General features: G+C 37.8%; 1 protein-coding gene across 1 annotated transcript; it reads right to left on the bottom strand.

Annotated features, from left to right (window-relative positions):
• Positions 1–5,840: 5,840 nt before the first annotated feature.
• LOC110922836 lies at positions 5,841–10,160 on the bottom strand. Its single transcript, XM_035988160.1, has 7 exons — positions 10,038–10,160; positions 9,276–9,431; positions 8,976–9,131; positions 8,718–8,725; positions 7,404–7,899; positions 7,180–7,301; positions 5,841–5,859 (listed from the first exon to the last, which is right to left on the bottom strand). Exons 1-7 carry the CDS (start codon positions 10,098–10,100, stop codon positions 5,841–5,843), a joined length of 1,020 nt encoding a protein of 339 aa, XP_035844053.1. The 5' UTR covers positions 10,101–10,160.
• Between the last annotated feature and the right edge of the window lie 14,996 nt (positions 10,161–25,156).

The raw sequence follows: 25,156 nt of genomic DNA, 5'->3' as shown, positions 1-25,156 counted from the left end.
CTAGGAGTTTCAGATTTTACCTGACTTGTAGGAGCTGTGACATTAGCCATGAAGGCAGTCTGAGAAGAGAAAGATCCATCCTCAGTGAGAATCTTCTCCATTTCTTTCGATGTAGCATCAGCTTTCTTGATCAAGTCAGATTTCTTGTTAGCATCATTCGGCAAATTATCAGCTTCAAAATCAGATCTTTCATTCAAACTCGATTCGTCATCCGAACTGCCACTGTATCCCGAACTATCCTCTTTTCCTGAAGATTCACCATCATTGACATTCTTGACAATTTCAGCATAAAACACAGTTCCTCCTTGATCTCCACTTCCAAATTTTACAGACAAGGAGTCATCGGCCTTATTTGAGTTGGACGTGGATGTACTTGTTTGATTTATGAAAGGATTTTGGTTGCCTTGTTGAGGTTGAGCTTGAGATGGTTTTGGAATATAGGCATTTGGATCAAAAGGTCTTCCAAATGTTTGTGGTTGGACTTGTGGTTGTGATGGAACAGGAATATAAGCCCTCGGATCGAACTGAGGTTGAGTAGTGTTAACTTGAGGTGGAAGTTGGGGTGTTGAAATAGGAATATAGGGACTACTCAAATGAGGTGCAGAATAAGCCTGAGCTTGAGCACTCATATGCGCTGGTGGATGATAGGCACTCGGATCGAAAACCGGAGGAAGAGCTGATTGAAGAAACGGAAACGAACTCGACATTGAATTGTTGTTTACAAATAATAACTTGAAAAACCAAATGCGAAACCCAAATGAACGACAAGGCCCAAACCACCTTCCACGAGAAATTAAAAATAGTCGGACTGGAAGTTGTCTATTACGAATAACGGATTATTTTTCGTAGGAGTGTGTCTTTCGTGAGATCTAGACCAATGTTCACAAAGCCCCAACTTCTAATTCTTTTGATGCACTCAGGTGGGCTTTAAAGAAAATAATAACCCACTTACTTTGAATTTGTTAAATCTTACAAAGCCCAAAAGAAACAACTATGGCCCAATTAAAAATACCCAACTTTCTCAATCAATTTCATAAGTTAGTGGCCCCCAAAAAAAAAAATTCACGGCCCATTTTAATTAGATGGCATCTAATTAAATCCAAAGGTCAACTAATAGTGAATGGCCCAAGTAAAACTTGTTGATTATTAAAACAAGAACCCAAACATTCCTGTCGACAACCACCAGACATCATCTTTAAATATGATAGCATATGAAGCCATTTAGAGCAGCCCACATCGACCCCATGTGCATGGCCCAAACAAAACAAGCAACGATTCAAAAACCCAATTAAGAGACACGGCCCAAACTTGATTGGCTAGTAATATGATGGACTTTTATCTTGCACAAGTGGGCCCAGAAATATATCTGACAAAACACATGCTTCACAAAAGCTTCTTTCTGCGATACACTATATCCAAAGCCCTTTTCTCAATACACACCAACCAGCAATCCAAAAAATTCCAAATATTAAACCCTAGCTACAGACAACAATTCCACCAGCCGTCAACATATCTTTGTCATCCTCTCTCTCTCTGCGATATACACATTCACAGCAAACAATTTTTTTTTTTAATCTCAGACGCCAATTGACACTCACAGATCCTAATTCGACTGATCTGTCTCCCTCTTTCTCTGTTTGCGATACGCAGCAACAAGAATTGTCATCTTCTTCTTCTATGGCGACGAAACTGAATGAAGAGAAGTAATGACGAAACTGAAAGGTTAAAGGTTCGACGAAACTGATAAGAATGAGTTGGATGACGAAACTGAATGATGAATGATGATTGACGAAACTGAATGATGATGAATTTCTGGTCGACGAAACAGGATGGATGGTGAAGACCGACGAAACTGAAGGACCTTAATGTGTTTTCGACGAAACTGATGAGAATGAGTTGGATGACGAAACTGAATGATGAATGATGATTGACGAAACTGAATGATGATGAATTTCTGGTCGACGAAACAGGATGGATGGTGAAGATCGACGAAACTGAAGGACTTTAATGTGTTTTCGACGAAACTGATGTATGTTTTATTTGGCGACGAAACAGAAGAATGTCATAATTGCGACGAAACTGATAGTGGTGATGAACTAGGCGACGAAACTGGTTGATCTTTGTTGTTTGACGAAACACAGTTGGTAACCCTTATCCTCTTCTGACAATTGAGCCAAAATTTTCAAAGAAGCCTCATCTATGCTCTAACACAAGACATCCTTTTACAACCCTACACCATGCTTTGTCTGCCATTCACACACCTTTTCAAAATACACAGTTACCAACCAGCATGGGTACACAATATTTAATCAATAAACCTTTTATCAGTTTCTTTAAATTTTAAATTCACAAGAACACTTTGAAGGTTTTATGAAGATTTGAAGATACAACCCAGATTATATGAACTTCCGGTCACCTGAACAATTTTCCGAAACGCAAATCCGCACAAACTTTTACCGAAAACCCAGTTTTATCTTATGAATAAGCAATGTAACAAAGGTTTTTAACAAAACTTTGGCAAATAAGCAAGAAACAAACTGATTTGAAGCACTTTTTCCAGAAAATATATGAACTTGAAGAACACTTTCAAAAAAAATAACAGTTGAAAACACTTGACAAAGCACAACTATGTTTGGTTTTAAACAATTATTAGAGCCAATGCTCTGATACCAATTGTAGGTCCCGTTTTTCCGGTGGATCGATAACGTAAACCTATCCTTGTTTATCACAAACACGGTAACGGCTGCGGAATCCCCGTGACGTTGCAAACCAAACAAAGTGTAAAATAAGAACACGCATAACCAAAAGATTCAATATTTATTGATTATGGATGAGTACAACCACAAACATATACAAACAATGTTTTAACGGACTCTCACTAAGCCTCTCTGTGCTCATCGGTTTCACACAGAAACTGAGAGGGGTATTTATACTAGACACAAACTAGACTACGACGAAACGCATAAAGACACGACGAAACACTAAAGTAGACGAAACACATTCTGTTTCGTCGACATACATATAATTCTTGTTTCTTGTTTCGTCGAGTTGTAGATAAGCCCAGACATAAGTCAAAGCCCATCACAATATTACGGCCCAATGTTGAATAATCACGGCCCAGATTTTGTTCCTGTTATAATCTTTCACCAATATTCAACATAGGACAAAACTTGTGACATCACCATGACATCACAATGATGATGTCATGGTGATGTATAAACGGGAATGGATTTGCGGCGCTCCGTGCTTCGCGTGTCGAACTCTGAGGCGCACGACGGAGGAATGTCGTGACGTCGGGCTTGAGCCGGACCTAACCGAGTCGACCCGAACCGAATCGAACCGAGTAGAGTCGCGTCCACATAAAGTGTACCAACACAAATAATAAAAAAAATGTATCCTTAAAATCCCCGTGTATTACACGTGTTGAATAAATCTAATTTTACATAGCAAATGATAAAAAGTTATATCTTTAAAAACTTCGTATATTACACGTGTTATATAAATGTAACTTTGTATAGTTAATAATAAAAGTTATATTTATAAAAACCCCACGTTTTACATGAGTTGAATAAATATCATTTTGTATACCAATTAATAAAAAAAGTTATATTTTTAATAAATTAGGATAACATTTAATATTAATTTATTATTTATGTATTTAATATAAGATAAGTAGGAAAGAGAGGTATTTGTTTTAAAAATATATTAAATTAACAATTTAGATTTGAAAATAATATTTTATTAAAATATGATAAGATTTAATATTAATTTATTATTTATTTATTTAGTTAATCTCTTTACTTGTAAATAAAAATGTTATACACATGGCTTTGTTTCAGGCCTCCTCTTCGTAATTCTCCTAACTTAATGTACTCTTATGTTGCTACGTAGGCATTTTGTACACGTGTGGTTTTATTCTTTATACGCGTTTTTTACTGTCTACATTGTGTCTCTAATAAGAATCCCCTTGGTTTTTAGGACTGCTTGATTAATGAAAGGCAGTATTATGGTGCTCACGATGCCCTTAATCGACAATGAAGAAAGTGAAGACGGTCACGGTGCCCTTAATCGAGATGATGAGGTAATTTTTCAATTTAATTTTTCATTTAAGCAAATATATGTAGTGACAAAACTCAGTTTATTGTTTAATCCTTTTCTGCATGACGTTTACTTTGAAGATGAATCTACTGAAGTTGTCGTGTCATCCCAGAAGTTGGTTGATGACCTAAGATGATAAGCTTCTTGTATTCCGTTCATAGAGCATTATTAATTATTAGGATATACATTTGAGTTCAAATATTTAAATAAAAGTATGTTTACAAATTCCAATTGTGCTTCTTTTCAAGATAAGAGAATGGGCGATGATGGAAAAGCAATTCAGTTTGATCCAATAAAGTAGCATAATAAATAATATTGTCCTTGATTTCAGATAACGGGAAGCTGTCACCTGGATGAAAACAGACTCGGATGGAAAAGCAATTCAGTTTGACCCAACAAAACCCCTGGTTCGAAGTCATGCGGCAACATCGCCGCCACCCCCTAGGGTTGCACGGGTAGTTTGCCGCTAGGCAAACCTTTGCAGGAACGGGTTTGAGGTTTGGAGAGATTAAGGTGGGTAGAGTACAAGGGTGGGGTCCATGGTTCTAGGGTAGTTGTGTGTAGGCGCCGCCAATATTTTGGTGGTTTTAGGGTACTTGGGTGTAGAATTGACATGGTAGCGTAGGATTGGATGGGGCTAGGGTAGTACCCCCTTACTCCCTTCATTGATTACAATGTAGATTGAATGATTTTTTATATGAATCTACAATGTGTGATGGTTGAAAGAGAATGCTCATACTTAACAAAGTTGATCCCTAAGTGTTTTCCTTGGGAATAGATTGAATGATTTTTGTATATCTCATATATATGCATTTAGGTCGAATTGAGGATTTTGACTAGACAACATTATTGTTTGAAAATCATAGATCACAAAATTAAGATGTGTTTGTAATATGTATATGATAAACTCATGACTATTGTAGGATGAGCATCCAGCTCATTGCTGATGGACAACCAAGAACACATAAACCATGTAAGAACTTAAGAAGATAATTGTGGTTGTTGAGGGGATTTACAATATACCTGGCATTCTTGACCCGAAGCTTTAAAACTAGATGGAAATATGGGTAGCTTTTTTAATGTTTATGGATTGATATCGATGGTTGATTTTTGTGTAACGGATCAGGCTAGGCTGATATGGTATCCTCTTTCTAATGAAACGGGTCAGACTAGGCTGTTATTATTTTTTGAATGCATCAGACTGGGCTTTTGTTCTGTTCGTATATTTTTTTTAAGATTTGAGATATTTCTTATATACACCTCGATCAGCTATACAAAAAACCTAATTCTAATTTTTTTTTTATTATAACTATACCTAGGTAATGAAAATTCAAATCAGTTTCCAAATTGCATAAGATCAGATGTGTGAGTTTGTTTCCAAATCAGTTTTATAGTTCATTGTTCTGCATATTTTTATTTCTTTTGTTAACTCATATTGGGGTATTTGAAAAACTTTTTGTCTGCAAGTTATAGTGAGGTGAAATTGGTGATATTGAAGCTGGTATACACAATTTGTGAGGTGTGTGGCATTCTTTATTATTTTTTAAACCATTTGTTTTAACCCGTACATATGTTTGTGAAAACCTGTTCTATGGAACTGGTAACACATACGCAAGTCACTATTTTAGGAAATATCACAACATAAACTTGAGTGGTTAGACCTCTTAACACTGTATCTGTTTTTTGTTTATAGTTTGTAGAGCAAGGCTTCTAGATGGATGAAAATGTCAACACCATTTATTTCAACCTGCATGAGTATTCCTGTTTACAATTGCAGTAGATCTTAGTTTCGTATTGGCCTTTTGCCCGTTTGGGTCGGAGGTTGGTTGGTTTTTTAATGAAGTTTTATTTTCAAAAGCAAGTAGATCTTAGTTTCGAATTTGATCTTTAGTTTTGAAATTGTTTTACTCTTATGACATTATTTAATATAATATGTAATTCCATTTACATTTCCATTATTTATAAAGTTGTTAATTGTATACTTTAGATTGTACAACCCGTGTAATACACGGGTAACTAACCTAGTATAAGATAAGTATAGATTTGAGGATGTCTTCTATGAATGACACGTGTACAAAACTTGGTTTCTTTTATTATAGTAGATAGATTAGGTTAGAACCCTGTGTATTACATGGGTTAAATAAATGTAATTTTATATACCAAATAATATAAGAATTTATATATCTTTAAAAATCTTGTTTATTACACGGGTTGAATAAATGTAATTTTATATATCAAATAATAAAACAACATAATCTCATTTATTACATGGGTTGAATAAATGTAATTTTATATATTAAATAATAAAAAAATATTGTATTTTTAAGAACCTGTGTATTGTACGGGTTGAGTAAATTTAATTTTATATATTAAATAATGAAAAAAAGTTACATTTTTAAAAACCTCCTGTGTTATACAGGTTGAGCACATGTAATTTTATATACCAAACAATAAAAAGTTATATTTTTATAAACCATATGTATTATATGGATTGAATAAATCTAATTATATAAACTTTATAATAAAAAAGTTATATTTTTTAAAAACCACGTGTATTACGGTTCGACTTCGACTAAATAATAAAAAAAATTAACGACGAACTTAGTTTCGACGCTCGTTAGGCCCGTACGCGCCTTACGAGCGTCAAAACTAAGATCGTCGTTAAATTATATTTTTTTTATTATTTAGTCCATGTCGAACCGTAAGGCGCGTAGGCTCCTAACGAGCGTCGAAACTAAGATCGTTGTTAAAATATAAAACGACGAACTTAGTTTTGACGCCCGTTAGGGACCTACGCGCCTTACGGTTCGACTTCGACTAAATAATAAACAAAAAATATATATTTTAACGACGAACTCAGTTTCGACGCTCGTTAGGACCGTATGCGCGTTACGAGCGTCAAAACTAAGATCGTCAAAAAAAAGTTGTTTAAAAAAAATTCTGTTTAAAAAAAAATTTGTTTAAAAAAATTCTGTTTAAAAAAAACAGTTTTCTGTTTAGAAAAAAAAAATTAGGTTTAAAAAAATATATTTTCTATTTAAATAATCATAACTATTATCAAAATAATAATAACTAACGTACCTGAAGAGCGGATCCTTAATCGTCGTAACCCTCCCCTTGGATTGTCGGTTGTCCCAGTGATCGATGTCCGCGATCAGAGCCCAAAACCCTAAAAGTGTGGGTTTATCAACCATTACCAACCCCTGTTTACACGAATGTTTATTAAACGTTAAATTAATACTAAATCTTAAATGTTATATATTAAGATAATAATAATAACAATACAAAATTTGTGTTAAACGTACCGTCGTATATAGATCCGTAGCGATCTCAGCCTCCGTATACAAACCGCTATGCACCGCAAACTCTGCAAGTGACATAGAACGCGTCTGGCCAGCCATGCGAAAAGAAACCTCGGGCAGGGGAGGGGTCTGCGCAGGGTCCACAACCTGATCTGGCCGACGAAGATGAAACTCGAACGACGACAGAAACTCGATCAGTATCTCCCTGTAGCTCGGCGTAAATGCTAGCTCAAACAGTCGATCCCACGGTGAATCACGGGGAACAAACTCACGCGCCCAATCTTCAGCTGCGAGCTCCCGGAGGGTTTTCCAAGAAACCGCAAAATGGGCACCGACGTGCATGTTCCGAAGCTTGTCGCAACGGAGAGCAGCGTCGGACTCCGGAGGAACCTCCAAATACGGGTGATTCAGGAGAGGATCCGCCGGTGGACCCTTCTGCTTTTGCGGCTGCTCCGGATTAATTCCTTCTATTTCCATTTCATCCTCCATCTTTCTCGTCCTGAAAACCAAAAAATTTATTAGATATCAATCTAATATGAAACGGGTCAATCGTGCAAAAATATATTGAACTAATGTTAAACAGGTCCCTCTGCGGCTGCAAACGCAGCCCCAAACGGCAGCGAAATCGCAGCCGTTTGCGGCCGCGTTTGCAACCGTAAAGGGCGTTTTAAACGGCTGCAAACGCAGCCGTTTAAACGCCCTTTACGGCGAAATCGTCACTTTGATACATAACGCCGTTTAAACGTCACTGTGCAGCCGTTTGCAGCCGAGAGGTGGCAATTAGGTTATTACTGGTTAAATACTCAAATGGTCAAAATAAGAATGCAGCTTAAAAGAAAAACAGGTCACCCAAAGCATAGTTGTTAATAGCGAGCATAGCGCCCGCTATAGCAAAACAAGATGGATCTAGCAGTCATCCATTTGTTTACTCTAAAAAATAATTTTTTTTACCGTCTTGAATTAGGTTGTTCTTGCTTGTAAGTAGGTTGATTTGATTGCAGCAATGTGATTAGTAGAACATACATTATAAATGCAAAAGATTAACATGATTCAACCGTTCATCTTGACAAAATTGTAAAATGGATGTTTATTTATAACATGATTCAATCGTTCATTTTGACCCATTTGTATACAAATGGGCCGATTTGGGTTAAGTTTTGTTTGTAACGGGTCAATAGACTAAGCTAAAGTGTCAAATTGTTGGAGTCATTCGATTGGCCCTATCCGACCCGTTATATTATGTAAAGATTACATGTTTTGTCCCATTACCTAACCCGCGTGACACTTGCTTTACCCGCCCTAGTTTACTGAAATTACTGCCTTTTCTGTTTCGAAATCATAAATATAGCTGTCACGTAACATCTAGTGCCCACCTTTTTTGTTTTTATTTAGTTCTTTAGAACAACAAATTTCTGGAGGAACGCATGGAACGTAGAAGCCATAGGGAGGAAAATGGCTACTTTTAAACTATTGGAGCAAAACCATTAAAATGACCAAACCACATGAAACAAAACCAAAGTTAACTCTTTACTTAAATTAAATTTTATATAAAAAGAAGAAACTATGTATACATACATGTCCACCAAATTCTGTAGTAATCCAAGTGGGCCTTGATTTGACAGTATAAGCTTCTTCACAGTATTGGGCATGGCCCTCAAAGCTATATGTTGAGGCCGGAAATATACTTTCTTTGTTATTTCCAGATGTTGGCATCACCATCTCTGTACAGGCCTGGCCCAAATCAAATCAGCATTTCGTTTGACTTTTCAAAGTCAAAAAAATATTATTTGTTGAAAAATAAAAGTAAAATTCATGTGAAGCGTTAGCTATTATATGGTTTGTTTTCACACATTGCTCTCTAGTAATAGTTACTACCTGCCATTGCCATCCTCCAAGGTCGTGGGGATCGGAATCATCAAGAAAATCAAAACAGGAAACGTCCCCAGTATAGTTGTAGTAGATGTTGGCCGTATGATACAGCTTTGCAAATGTGTTGTTCCCTAATTTAGGGTTGTCAATTGCCTTACACATCTGTGTATTTCAATATAGTTAGTCAAGTCGATTAAGTCGTTCCAAAGAAATGTATGTATTTAACTCAAGATGTGAAAAAAGTTCTCAAAATGAGGCTAAATACCCAATAACTATATGGTTTATGATTGTTGTGTTATTTTGTCTAGTTCTTTTAAGTATCTAATTAATTTTTTAAACACGCGATTTTTACACCTGAATATCACCTAACATTGCACTTGTAAGAAGTTGAACACACACCACCTTTGTTGGGGACTAGACCGCTAGGCCATAGGCATCTAACGTGGGTAATATAAACTCACCTAGATATATGTGTACGTGTGTGTAATTGTGTATGAAGTCCTGGGTTCGATTCCCACAAGAGGGTTTTTCCCATATTTATTGAGTTTTTTCCTAAATTGGTATATAAGCATTATTGTCTAGTGGAGATGGATATGATCGATTGGTTCCGCTGGTGGCACGATAATACTCCAGTGGTCCGTCAATGATCCAAATTTACCGTTCAAACAAAAAAAAATTACTTTTTCAAGAATTTGAGAACAACCCTTATAAAAACTATGTACTTTGACAACATGTTTTGTCACAAATGTAAAGCATCAAACAAATTACCTGTTTGATTGGATAAGCCGGCATTGGAGCAAGAAAATTGGATGGTGTTGGATAATCCGTCATTGCTGTATAAATAAATGTAGTTGAAAGCCATCCTTCAAGATAATCTCCACTAATATAATTCCTGCAACACACATTTATTTATTAGGCCACACGGGGTGGTCAAGTTATATACCGTGATACTATTGTATCACTCGTGGAACATCGCCCTGCCCAATTCCCATCACTCGTGGTCAAGTATAACGAGTTATATATATAACGCGTTGAAGTTGGAGGGTGATGAATGTGTATCTTGTACATTGTGTATTAATACGTGTACATTGGAATCCCATCACTAGTGATACCACCCCCCTACATTTCAATCACTAGTGATAGAATATTGGGTGCTGACATGGCATGATTTGATTGGATAGTGGGAGTGATAGAAACTATCACTAGTGAACCACCCCTCCCCCCCCCCTTATTATCATATCAATATTTTTAAGATTTCTTTTCTTCGAGGGGAAGGTTTAAATGAGAACGTTAAAAATTATGAGAACCGTGAGGACAAATGAAAAAACCGCGAGAACTTGGTAAAAAACAATTCAAATTCAATTTTTTTCTACGCTTATCATTATATTATTCGAATACAATGTTAGAAATTTAATTTACACGTTTAAATTTACGTGAATTCGTAAATAAAGAAAATTTACAAATGCGTAAGTTTGCCATTTACACATGTGTAAATTTGTTATATTTACACGTGTGTAAAAAATCTAAAAAAAGTGATTTTGAAAAGAGAAATGAATTATTTGATATTGTAAATTCTTTTTTTGATGTTGTATCTTAATTAGAGTGATTTTGAAAAGAGAAATGAATTATTTGATATTGTAAATTCTTTTTTTGATGTTGTATCTTAATTACAATGAGGTTTTTATTAAAAATGGGTTATTGGATTTTAATAATCCTAAGTTTCATCTATTGGCTGACAATAATCTCAACGTTAAAAATTTCCTCCAACGATTCCAACTTGTAAGAATTTGGCCCCTATTAGTCATTTTCTAAAATATAAGAATTTGGCATCCTTAAATGATTTAAGTGCACCTACAGACTCCTTAAATGATTTAAATGCACCTATGCTGGAAAATGATTAATATGGGCCAAATTCTTATAAGTTGGAAAAATTTGAGTTTACTTTTAAAGTTGGGATAGAACAAGGGTAGCACTAGCACCCATGGTGCCATTCTTGTATCTAAGTATCTCAAGAGAAGTAATTATAAGGTTGTATGAATTTATTAGAGTAGTTGGAGAGTTTTTTATTAGGACAAATCTCTAAAAGGTACAAATCTTGATGCATGATGTACAATTGTTAATTATAATAATGTTGTTTTGGATTTTGGTATCATTACTTTCAAAGTAACATTTAGACTTTAATTAGGCAATTTGGTGAACCTTGTGAGAAGAAAACAAGAGAGTTGAGAGTGACCCTTTGATTGGTCCAAATTGGACCAAAGCTTTAAAGATTCTATATATATGAACAATATTAATTTCTTGAAAACATGTAGGAGTTATATTACTATTATTACTTTATTATTACGATGTATTATTATTATTATTACTATGTATTAATAAAGGAAATAAAATGAATAGTGATTTTAATATTATAATAATATGTAGTTTTTTTATTATTTTTATTATTATTTATTTATTTTTTATTTAATAACGAAAATGAAATGAATAGTGATTTTAATATTATAATAATATATAGTTTTTTTTTATTTTTTTATTTTAATATTATAATAATAACTATGTATTAATAAAGGAAATAAAATGAATAGGGATTTTAATATTATAATAATATGTAGTTTTTTTATTTTTGTATTATTATTTATTTATTTTTTATTTAATAACGAAAATGAAATGAATAGTGATTTTAATATTATAATAATATATAGTTTTTTTTATTTTTTTATTATTTTAATATTATAATAATAGTTATTTTCTTTACTTTTTAACTTTAATCTTTTTTTTTATATCAGGGGTTGGAATAAGCTTGGCGTCAACCGGTATCGAACTAGTATTGGTATCGAAAATACCAGGACGGTCCTGCTCGGTATCAATACATGAAGGTAAAATCCGGCACTTATACAAAAAACGTCAAAAGTTGGTGCCGAATTGATATTGGAAATCTTTTGGTTCGGGAAATTCAGTGCTGCTACCCGGTACCATTTGCTCATCCCTGAACACGGTTACCGAACGAACAACGATATCGTACAACTTTTTTTTGTTGATTTTCTTCAACTTTTATTTTTTTCTTTTTTTAGTTTCAGGGGTAGGGATGAGCTCGGTGCCAACCGATACAGAATTGGTACTTATACCAAAAATACCGGTTACGGTACCGGTATATGAAGGTAAAAAACGATAGTGAACCGGTACTAGGAATGCCAAAAGTCGGTACCGAATTGGTACTTAAGATCTTTCGGTTCGGCAAATTTGGTACCGGTACCCAGAACAATTTGCTCATCTCTGGCCACGGGTTTCATACGAACAACATCGTTACCATACAACGTTTTTGGTTGATTTTCTTTCGGTTATCTTTTAGCGTTTTTTTCTACATTTTCTTTTTATTCTTGTCAGCAGTTCCGTTCGCAACACGCTCGTAGTGATTTCAAAACACATGTAAACACAGACTAAATAACAAAAGAAATTGAGTTAATTACATAGTTAGTCCCTGTGGTTTGCACAAATTAACATACTTAGGTACTGATGACGGGGGTAGCTCAAACCTTAATAAACTGATTATAGACACAACAGCTTAAAAGGTTAAAAGGTTAAAAGGTTCGGAAATGGTCCAACGGTCATGAACAGTAAAAAGGACAAGCACAGTGTCCGGTCACATCAACACTTAACGTGTGAAACCTTCTGCCCAGCCGCAACCAGAACATGTTGGAGAGCACACCCTTTTGTCTGCAGGTCCAAACCCTTCAACCCCTAAAATGGGCAAACCCCTCACTGCAAGCACAGATTCACTAGTCGCGGGTTTCTTCTTTAAGAAACACCTTCCCCTATAAAATGCAGGCCATTCCACCATGCCATTCACTCCAGGATCAGCAAATGTCACTCTAACTCTCTGATTCTCCTTCTCCCTCTTGAGAACTAGCTTCATGCTTGCATCTCTTCTTCACACTAAATAACTCATCTTCTCCAACGATCGCTTTCTGGGCTGATTTCTAGTCAGCTCAAGATCTAAGGAAGATAAAAACAATACTAGTGAATCTCTCTCCACGTCTTGCAAACGTGGGGGGACCCCACGACCTGCGTTAGGCTAATCGAAACCTTGAACCCTTTTACCCCTGAGATATCGCTACAGGCCTTGGTCTATTATTTGTTGTATCAACAAGTTGGCGCCCACCGTGGGGCTACGCCGCTTACTTTATCTTAAAGACCAGTTGTGTAGCTCCATTTTCTCTTTACATCATGTCTGAAAGCGAGTCTCTCAGTCAGGTAAATCAGGTGCCTAACAACACCGATTTAACACCAAATTCGGGTCGGATCTCACCGGTCCTATCTACACTTCTTTCTACTCCCGGAAGTACTCCACCGGGATATGTTCCCGGAGTTCACTTCTTTTCAAACAAAAACCCATCTCGGTCAGGGGTTGCACCTACTCAAATCGATGTAACGCATACAACGCATAGATCTAACACCCGAGGGAGTAGCTAGAAATTACTTACAACTGAGATTTCTTCTCAACTAGCATGTGAGCTTAGAAAGGGAAATAAGGGTGAGAATAAGACTAAATTATGAGGAGTCTGAACCCTCATTATCACATGGCCCTCCATCTCTTCCTTTTAGCGGCTCACGTTCAGCCACATCTTACCTTGAAGCTGGTCCTAGTGTGACAGACCAACCACTCAAGCCCTTTAGCTTTTGGGGAGGCCAAGTCCAACCGCTTTTCCCTTATTTACCTCCCAACCTGTTACAACCGGTGCACCTATAGGGCATAAAACCACTCTTGATCAATTATGGCAGTCACCAGCTTCAAGTGTTCCCCCTCCCATTGCTACTTCGTGAAAACAAGCCATGGCCACCCTGCCTTTGGCTCGAGGTGCGGTCATGAGCACATCTATGGGAATGCCTTATACAGTAAGCCTTTAAGGCTTTAACCTTATGACACAGATAATGGCATCTTTTATTAGTACCATCAGAAAGCCTTCAAGGCTTTAACCTTATGCCCAAACTGATGACATGGATGATGGCGCAATTTCCTTTGCAACACGTGAAAGCTGGATGATGACACAGAAAGCCTTCAAGGCTTTAACCTTAACTTTGTCACCCAAGTGCCAACCACTCACCAAGGTACCTCAAGCGGTAACCCAGCTTCAAGGGTAGTAAAATACCTCTCAAAACCTTACAAGCCCAACAACTTGTCTTGTTTCTCCCAACAAATTTGTAACAACTGCCACTAAAATCAATAATTAGGACGATAATTAGTCAATAAGAAAACCCTAATTGAGACACCCAAGTAATTCTGCACTAACCCTAAAATTTTCAGAATAATCAGAATCAGGATCAGGGCCCCTAAAACTCAAGGGGGTTAAACCCTAAATGATAATTATCTTCGAAATTCGTTGTCTGAATTAGGAATTCATAAACTGTCGACTCACCAGGCCTATACCAGTGACTAACCTACCCTACCCTAAATTGACATCCCAGGCGATACGCGGCAAGTGCCACGGATTCTTCCGCGACACGCGGGAGGTGCAAATTTCGGGTATAAATAGGGGGCCTTGGGACTTGAATTCTGACACTGAAACGACGAAAAAATTCCAAATAGTCGCTGAGATATAACAGAAACAGTCTTAAACACACACTAATTTCGAAACGCTGCCGCAATCAGGGTAATAACTCGATCGCTATTACGATTCAACGTCCGATCGATTATAACTATCCAACGATTGTCCGAGTGCTGCTCAAATTGAGCTTATACTTTGTTATTCATTGTGATTTCGACTTGAATGTTTGAGTGCTGTTCGAATTCGGACTATGCTCTGTCATTCGTTGTGAATCCATTGGATTGTTAAGTATCGCACTTGATAATAGTTGTGAGGGTTTAATCTCGTGAATTGACGTAACTGCTGAATTAGTTACTAATCCCGTTTGTGTGTGTGCATTGTTATTTAAATTAGGTTAGAAGGCTAATCAGTAAAGCTTATACTCTGCTCGTAAATCTGCAATGTGAGTCATTCTCTTTTTATCATCTGTTTTACAAAACTCCAAATTATTTTCAAAGTTATAATTACAGGGATTAAGTCTATGTAATCACCAAATTACAGCCGGTGTGTGGGGTTTTGTATACATTACTTATTTTCCCGTCACACTTGGACAACGAGTTAGCCAAGGGGTGATCTGACCATAGTCACAGACACCATTTGGACAACGAGATAGCCAAATGGGTAGTCGAGTGACAAATACTGTGGGTAGTTGGGCTGAAATCATAAACATTGTAATTCCCCTTAATACTGTAAATTATAACAAACGAGTCGTTTTAGTAAACTGAATGATTCACTCAGTATTTCCCCGCTGACAAAACCTTTTTCAAACATGTTTCAGGTGATCTGGTATGAGAAAAGGAAAGTGCCACGGAGCACTCCCAGCTTAGAAAAGTGGCTCAATGTAAATAAATAAAATGAACATGTTTTGAAAATAAAGATTTCCCTGGGAAATCACATTATTGTAAAATACGGGAATTTATCCCTAAGTTATGAAACGAGCAGTTTAAATTATTGAAAGATCCTGTTTTAAAAAAAAAAGACTTCCGCTGTCGCCTAAATTAAATACCACGGGATTCCTGTCCCGCGGCCCCTGAAACGGGTCAAACCGGGTCGGGGACCGTGACAAAATTGTTGAGTACGAGTTTCAAACCTAGATAAAGATGCCATCACGGTACTGAGGACCACCTCCAAATCTTCGTCGGGGCTGCAAAAATAGAAAAATGCCCCAACCCCGGATGTTGTCTCATGTTCATGCGAACCCTTGAAGGGTTTTCACGCATATGGTCCAATGACCTTCCTGAACAAAGCATTCAGACCTTTGACGATCTTAGCAAAAATTCCCAATAACAACATAAGCATGTCAATGACGCCACGGTAATCTTCAGACCAAACAACGTGATGATGAAAGTCTTAGAGACTTCATCGAAAGTTACAAGAATGAAGGTTTAACTTACGCCGATGAAAAGATTAGGGTTGCAGGGTTCATGAATGCTAAATTCCAAATGTCTCAAGAGACTTTAACAAATGCCTGCCCAAAACCCTTGAAGAAGCACTCAAAAGGGCTGAAGCCCACATTCAAGGAGAATAAGTTGTAGACATCAAAGAACAAAATAAAAGACTCTTAACTGGAGCTTCCAGTATGGCTCTTATGACAAAAGGTTCGAAGGTTCGGATTCTAGAAGGCCTGAAGGCCGGAACCCTCCAAGCCGAGAAAAAACCATAAACTTTACAGCATTGACCAAGGCTCCACAAAGAGATCTTGGCAACCGAAGACGTAAAACACAGCTTCCGCCCTCCTTAACCTTTGCCAAAAAACAAAAGATTGGAAAAATCAAACCGGTACTGTGAGTTTCACGAATAGAAAAGTCATCATACCAATAATTGTTTCCAACCCAAAAAGAGGATCGAAAAAGCCGTCAAGTCCGAACTGGCTCACTTGGTTAAAGGGGTCAAGGACAAAATGGTTGAAGAAAAAAAAGTAGGAAGTGAAAATGGTCGACCTTGAAAACAAAGCTTCCCACAAAGGCCATCATTTCAAGGCATGGGAACGTCAATATGTTTGCTTCCCACCACCGGAAAGAGAGTTGATTTCAAACCCTCTGGTGATGGAATCCAACATAAGAGCCATCAAGACACAAAAGGCTTACATTGACACTGGTGCAACCACCAAAATCATGCTTGAGAAATGCTTTAACCCTCTCAGCTGATGAAAATCTTGAAACGCTTTAACCCTCTCAGCGACGATGAGCGTTCAAAGCTTCAACAGTCTGAATCCTCCATCGAAGGTATCGCAGATATACCTATCAAGCCTTTAGGCCAAATAACCCTTAATGTTTGTTCAGCGAAAGAACAAAAGGACGAACCGAACAACTCACTTTTGCGGTGATCAATATCCCTTCCAACTATAATATCATCATAGGAAGGCCAGGGCAAAGTGTGTTCGGAATGACAGTTTCAGTTGGCCAAGGCGTTGTGATGTTTCCCACTGAAAAAGGGATAGCAACCCTTCAATCTACCCAAGAAGCTTTTGTGGTTGAAGGGGAAAGCTCAAGAAAGAACGAAGACGATGAACAAGGGTTGGACATAAAACCAAAATATCCTCAACAGGGGATAAGGGTAAACACTAACCTTTCCAAAGAAACCATCTCATACCTTAAAAAGCTACTCTTGCACTATGTCTTTGCTTGGTGCCCGGAAGATATGACCGGCATCCCTTGTAGCATTGTTGAAACATGAAGTTATGGATCCCACCTGATGTTAAGCCCATTATACAAAAGAAACGGAGTCAAGTCCCTAACAGAAGCCTTGTATAACGCCAAGAGATGGAAAAGCTTGTTCTAGACAGAATCCTTCGAGAGGTCAAGTATCAATCATGGGTAGCCAATCCGGTAATGGTTCAAAAACCCGACAAGTCTGGGAGAATGTGTATCGATTTTAAAGACTTGAACAAAGCACGCCCAAAGGATTGCTACCCGCTACCCGAGATAGACCTCAAGGATAACTCGCTCACAGGCTTCCCAATCAAGTGTTTTCTTGACGCCTAAAAGGGTTACCATCAGATCCTAATAATAAAAAAAAAGATGAAGAAAAAACCGCATTTCACACTGATGAAGGTATATCTTGCTATCAAAAAATATCTTTTGGTTTAATAAATGCATGTGCCACTTATCAACGTCTGGTTGACAAAGCGTTTGCCAGACAAATCGGCAAAAACATTAAAGCTTATTTTGATGATTTGGTGATCAAGAGCAAAACGGAATACCAAATGCTCGATAACATACAAGAAACCTTCCAAAACTCGAGAAAGATCAACATAAGGCTTAATCCAATCAAGTGCTCGTTTGTAGGGCATATCATTAGGAAATAAAGCATAAAAGCTAACCCTTAAGGGAGAAAGGCTTTCGATGGAAAGCTTACAACTTTGAAGCGTTTTACCTCAAAAGGAAGCCTTCAACCAAATGAAGCAACACTCGGCTTCACTCCCAACCATTTCAACTTCGGAAACAGGAGGAACGATCTCTGTCCACCTTTCGATTGCTGAAAAAAAAACCATAAGTACGACTCTAATCATTGAACGAAATAAGGTTCAGATACCCATTGACTTTTTCAAAACTTCAAAATTAGCAGAAATCAAATATTCTTCTTCGAAAAAACTTGCTCTAGCCCTAGTCCAAACGGCTAGAAGGCTTCGAAGGTACTTTCAGTCACACCCGATACAAGTGGTCACTGACTAACCTATTAAGAATGTGCTTAAAAAAGCACCTATGTCCTGAAAAAAAAACTGTCAAAGCCCAAGTCTCAGCTGACTTCATCATAGAAGTCCCTAAAAAAGTCACAACGGAAGTCAATACAACCTCCACTGAACCCTCTGACCCCCATACCTGGAAGCTCTTTACCGACGAAGCTTCAACCATTGAAGGGTCAGGAGCAGGGCTAGTTCTAATTGATCCTAATGAATTGGAATTCACGTATGCCCTTCGTCTTGAATGTCAGACTACAAAAAACAAAGTTGAGTATGAAGCATTGATTGCTGGGCTCAAGCTTGCAAAAATATGGGTGTCAAAAGGCTTCAAGTCTTCACAGACTCGTTGCTCGTTTCAAACCAAATAAGTAACAACTACACAGCCAAAGAAATGGGGGTTCAAAAGCTTCAAGTCCTCACAGACTCTCTCAAGCTAAGACAATAACAGCTACATAGCAAAAGAACCCAACATGTATTAGTACCGAGAGAAATCAAAGGAATTGATGAACACATTTCAAACATTTTCCATCAAAAAAGTTCCAAGATCTCAAAACAAGAGAACTAATGCACTAAGCAAACTTGTATCTCCTACGTTTTGCCCACCTCACCAAGAAGGTACTAATTGAGGTGTTAAAAACCTCATCCATCCAAAGACTTGAGGTTCAAGATGTGATCACTAAAAAAGGGCCAAATTGGATTACTCCCATTGAAAGGTTCCCCAAAATGGTAAATTACCTAATGACCAGACTGAGGCTAAAAGGGTTCGTATCAAGTCAAGGCAATATGTGTTATAAGGAAATATCCTTTACAAAAAGGATACCTTGCACCACTACTTCAATGCGTTGGCCCAGAACAAAGCTAATATCTGATCAAAGAGTTTCATGAAGGGAGATGTGGAGCTCATTGTGGCCCAAAATCGGTAGTGTCAAAGTTGATGAACCTCGAACACTTTTGGCCTTCCATGCATCGAGATACCTCTGAACAACTGCGAAAGTATGAAGCTTGTCAGTTACATGCTCCGGTACCCAAAAGCCTCAAACATGACTCCGTTCCCATCTCCTCGGCTTGGCTATTTCACAAGTAGGGAATAAACATCGTTGGTCCATCCCCACTAGCCAAATGAGGAGTCAAGCTCTTATTGGTAGCCGTGAACTACTTCACCAAGTGGCCAAAAGTAAAACTATTGGCAAAAATCTCAGGGAAACAGGTCATTGATTTCGTTTACGAAAACATAATCTGTCGTTTTGGGCTCCAGGGGTACTAGTCACGAATAACGGAAAGTAGTTTGTCGAGAAGCCTTCTAGCTCCTGGTGCAAGGAGTTCAGAATAACTCAAGTATTCAGCTTGGTAGCTTACCCACAATCCAATGGCCAGGTTGATAGGACAAACCACAACATTGTTGAAAGGATTAAATAAGAAGGGCTATACACTATCCTTAAAGCCCACAAAGGGGGATCATACAAGCTGGCAGGTCCGCAAGGCAAAAAGCTTCCCCGCCATTGGAATGGCAAAAACCTTAAAAGGTTCCATGTTTAACCAAAACGTATTACAAATAGTTCCCAAAAGTTGTTCTATTCCCCTAGTAATCAAAGTACTTTGAAATGAATGAAGATGAATCAAAATTTGTCTTTCTATCCTATAATCAGGTTGAGAACCTAGCAAGAAACTCCATGGCAAGGGCCATGTAAGGGGATGAGCTCCCAGGCCACATCGCTCAATAGGTTCAAGGGTTGAATGGACCTATATAAGGGGTGAGTTCCTAAATCAATACAACTCCATGAGACTCAGAGAAATCTTAAAAATCATGTCTCATAGACGGATTTGAACAGCCTACACCAAATGTTCCTTAAGCCCCAACATTGGCTTACGAACCAAAAAGACTCTAAGTGAATGTCATACATAGGATAGAGGTTGTATCTTCTTGTTAAAAATATCCTAAGGCTAAGTGACTGCAGCACTGAACCCTTTAAGGTATAAGTAACATAAGATGCACCGCCCAAAACAAAGACAACATACAAAACCAATAAAAACGCAAGGGAATAAATAGAACAACATAGCAAGATAGCAAGTGCCATACTTGCCATCAAACATAAAACATTGTCCACAAGCCTTCAAGGCTTTAACCACCAAGGGATCTAGACGGTTCCTTTAAAACAAAAAGATGTTTAAGCAAACAACCCATAACATTGTTCGACATGCTAAGAAAGCTATGAATTAAAGTTTCTTCTTCATATGGCAGCATCAGAAATGATAGACTTTGCTGCATCATCTTTATTCGAAACCCCATCATCTTGGGAGTTTTTAGCCTTCCTCTTTTTCCTCCCTATGACACCCGCTGTCTCGGAGGCTTCAAGGCTTGAACCCTTTGAGCCCTTACCACCTCCAGAACATGTTTCTTCGCTATCTCCGGAGCAAGAACGTTTCTTCGAAAGGGACTTCAACAATTCGTTACAAACAGCCTCATTAAGGCCCTGGGGTTTTAGCTCCTACAAAACAGGCAAAGGTTTACCAAAACACTCAGAGACTTCACCCACATAAGAGTAAATCAAATGCTCTATCTTAAAAACTGTTCCCATAATACTTTGAAGGCTTTGTGTTGAAAAATAGAAGATTTTTTCTAAGGCTTCCTAGGTTCACAAATATTTGTAACCAGCAAACAAACCTTGGTGTCTCCCATAAGCAAGAAGCTCGATGTACACATCACCCAAGAGTTTTTTGAACTCTGACGAATGGAGAAGATAAGTAACCACTTGCTGGAATCCATCCTCAATGAGCCATTTATTATCACCAGTTTCCTGGGCAAATGAAGCCTTTAACCCTTCTTTCTCCTCTAAGAAGGCTCTTTTTCTAAACCTCCAAGGCAGCCTTACCGACCCTGACTTAAACCTTGTCAGCCTCCAAGCGTTTTTCCAACTCAACCATACCAGTCTTGTGCGGGAAGAAAATTACTCAAATCTTTAAACAGCAATGCTTTCTCCTTCTCAACGTAGCCCTCAGCTTCTTTCAAAGCAACCATTGAAGCTTTCACCTCATCCCTCTTCTTCGAAAGGACTTCATATTCTTGCATCCTTTTGCGAAATCGGGATACACCCTCTAGAAGCAAGGTTGCAAGCACCCATCATCATCTTCGAGATCATCAGGTCGTCGTACATAGACGAGCAAGAACCTTGTACAATAGGAGGAGCAAATTGGGTAAGAACATCCTCACAAACGCATGAATGCTTGAAGCTGTCACCAACTGTGACCTTCCAATCCGGCACATAAACCTCTTCGGGATTAACATTGGTGGAACCTTCACCACCTTTCCCGAAATCCTTCAAGCTTACAACCTTCTTACCCGCTACTTTACTCTCCTTACCAATCACCAAGGGCAACTCCTTGTCATTGTTATTTTCCTCAACCCAACTTCTAAATCATCTGAAGCCTCTATGTCATCGCTCAGTTCCACTGGCTCAGAAGCCGATGGTTGGTCGGCAGCCTTTATCAAACGAAGGTCTGAACGGCGAGTAGAGACTTTGTAAGCAGCAACCTTGGTAAAACCCTTGACGTTTGGGACAATCATGTAGCCTGAACCCTCGAACCTATGTTCAGTGTTCCTGGAAACAACATCTTCACCGGGCATGGCCTCAGCATCCCCAAACACAACATCAGAAGTACCATCACTCCTGATAAAGCAAAACATCATACCCTGATCATCCCTCATGAGCACAGGGTCACGATCTAGCTTAGCCCACAAGGTACTCACACCCATCAACACTAAAAGGTGTTCAGGAAAGGGACGAAGCCTCGAAGGACATTTCCTAATGCCTTTTAACAACTAACTATCTAGTTCAGACTCAAATGGCTCAAGCATGTTTAACACAGCATCAGGGTGCCTCCAAACAAGCTTTAAAGGAACAATGGACTCAGAAATCCAGAAAAATCGGTCCTTCCAAGAACCAAAGGTAGTAACCATTGAGGAAATCAAATAAGCATCAACTTGGGATGTCTTAAACGTGACCCAATCGTCGTTCTTGGTCAACCGGAAGAAACATCAACGATGGGCCATACCCTATCACAAAACCTCAAAGTATAAAATCCCAGCAAGACCTTGAGGACGCAACTGACCAAACGACACACGATAATACTCTAAAATATTCAGAACAAAGACCAAAAACGAATGACACAAGTTGGAAAACTCGAAATAACAGCAATAAAGAGCAATCGAACCAGCGGGACACTGATCGATCGATTTATCTAAAACCCGGAGCCACCGGATTAAACTTTAGATCGATCCCCCATTATTTACAAAAAGCCTCAACTTCCTATCTAGTGAGACAAGAATAACTCACATACAGATCTTTGCTAGCACCCAGGAGAGGCGATCAAAAGAAAAAAGGAAGTGAAGTCTAGGCAATTATTATTACGCAAAAAGCAAAAAACTGCCATCCATCACATTAACTGTCATTTCAAAATTCAAATCCAAAAAACTTAGACGCCTGATAACCTTTCAAGCCTTGAAGCCTTTAAGCAATAAAAATCGTGTACAAAAGTCAGAAGCATTTGAGCTTACACCCCAAATACCTCTGACTTGGGGGGCTGATGACGGGGGTAGCTCAAACCTTAATAAACTGATTATAGACACAACAGCTTAAAAGGTTAAAAGGTTAGAAGGTTCGGAAATGGTCCAACGGTCATGAACAGTAAAAAGGACAAGCACAGTGTCCGGTCACATCAACACTTAACGTGTGAAACCTTCTGCCCAGCCGCAACCAGAACATGTTGGAGAGCACACCCTTTTGTCCGCAGGTCAAAACCCTTCAACCCCCAAAATGGGCAAACCCCTCACTGCATGCACAGATTCACTAGTCACGGGTTTCTCCTTTGAGAAACACCTTCCCCTATAAAATGCAGGCCATTCCACCATGCCATTCACTCCAGGATCAGCAGATGTCACTCTAACTCTCTGATTCTCCTTCTCCCTCTTGAGAACTAGCTTCATGCTTGCTTCTCTTCTTCACACTAAATAACTCATCTTCTCCAACGATCGCTTTCTGGGCTAATTTCTAGTCAGCTCAAGATCTAAGGAAGATAAAAACAATACTAGTGAATCTCTCTCCACGTCTTGCAAACGTGGAGGGACCCCACGACCTGCGTTAGGCTAATCGAAACCTTAAACCCTTTTACCCCTGAGATATCGCTACAGGCCTTAGTCTATTATATGTTGTATCAACAGGTACTAATAGTTTAAAATCACATTATAGGGTATTAACTTTTCATTTCTTAACATTTGGAGGTATTAACGTTATTTGTAGGTTTAAAATCACATTCTATTAGTACCTAAGTATGTTATTTTATGCAAACCACAGGGACTAACTATGTTAATACCCTAGAAGTTAATACCTCCAAACGTTACAAAATGAAAAGTTAATACCCTAGAAGGTGATTTTAAACTATTAGTACCTAAGTATGTTATTTTGTGTAAACCACATAGACTAACTATGTAATTAACTCAAAGAAATTCGCCGCAACGCGGCGTACTTCTTTAAACCTTAGTTTATATTAGAGTTAAATGTCATTTTAGTCCCTGTGGTTTGGGTCATTTTGCCAGTTTAGTCCAAATGTTTCATTTTTAACCTGTGGGTCCAAAAAGGTTTCACAGTTGCCATTTTAGTCCACTAGGTTAACTTCATCCATTTTTTCTGTTAACGAGAAGGCCAATTCGGTCATTTTATATGGCTGAATTGCCCTTTTAGTTAACAGAATTACATACAAAATGACCGAGTTGGCCTTCTCGTTAACAGAAAAAATGGATGAAGTTATCCAAGTGGACTAAAATGGCAACTGTGAAACCTTTTTAGACCCACAGGTTAAAAATGAAACCTTTGGACTAAACTGGCAAAATGGCCCAAACCACAGGGACTAAGATGGTATTTAACTCTTTATATTATATACGTCTTAAGGATAGCAATTTGACCGGTCAAAGGGTTAAAAAATATCAATGCATTAATATGTTGTTTAATATTTTGTGTATTCGTTTTTTTTATTAATAGTTTTTTTGTGGTTTGTTTACTAGTTTGTTTTATTTTCAGTAATTTTATGAATGGACATATATGAACGGTCATAAAAATATATATAAATGTAGATAACAAATAGTACGAAATACGAATGTGTTGCATTAATTCAAACTAAATTAGTATATGTATTTACATATTTGTTTAAAAACTCTGAATTATTACACAAATTGATTATATAAGCCTATTAGGCCAGCCCAATATTCTAATGGATACAAGGAGAACACGACGAAGAAGAGAGAGAAACAATAAGCCACATACGTTCATACCTAGAAACTCGGGTGCAAACAAACAACCAAGAAGAAAGGGAGATACAGATTTTACGTGCTTATTTTTATGTAAATGTTAGTATAATTTCAAGTTGCTTTTCGTTTCGATGTAATTTTTTTCAAAAATTATTCATGTCAAATATTATAGGTTTTTTTTGCTTATTTTATGAACGTTTTCTGTTGGTCTACACATAAAAATAAAATAAAATAAATAAAAAAAACCAACCCTCCAACGCAGGGAATCAATTCTTGTTATAATAGAAAACCAACCAGTAACTAACAGTCATCCCAACACCCATCA

This window comes from Helianthus annuus, chromosome 3 (genome assembly GCF_002127325.2).
Source record: "Helianthus annuus cultivar XRQ/B chromosome 3, HanXRQr2.0-SUNRISE, whole genome shotgun sequence".
Lineage (NCBI taxonomy): Eukaryota > Viridiplantae > Streptophyta > Magnoliopsida > Asterales > Asteraceae > Helianthus > Helianthus annuus.
The sequence above is the reverse complement of the archived record's forward strand: the minus strand, read 5'-3'. Positions and strand labels throughout refer to the sequence as shown.

Bases quoted from the DNA above. Each gene is read 5' to 3' on its own strand.
- LOC110922836 (XM_035988160.1), bottom strand. From the start codon at position 10,100: ATGACGGATTATCCAACACCATCCAATTTTCTTGCTCCAATGCCGGCT. The intron at 9,432-10,037 runs GTAATTTGTTTG...TGAAATACACAG, and splicing joins CGGCTTATCCAATCAAACAG to ATGTGTAAGGCAATTGACAA. The intron at 7,302-7,403 runs GTACGTTTAACA...TCGTGTAAACAG, and splicing joins CTACGGATCTATATACGACG to GGGTTGGTAATGGTTGATAA.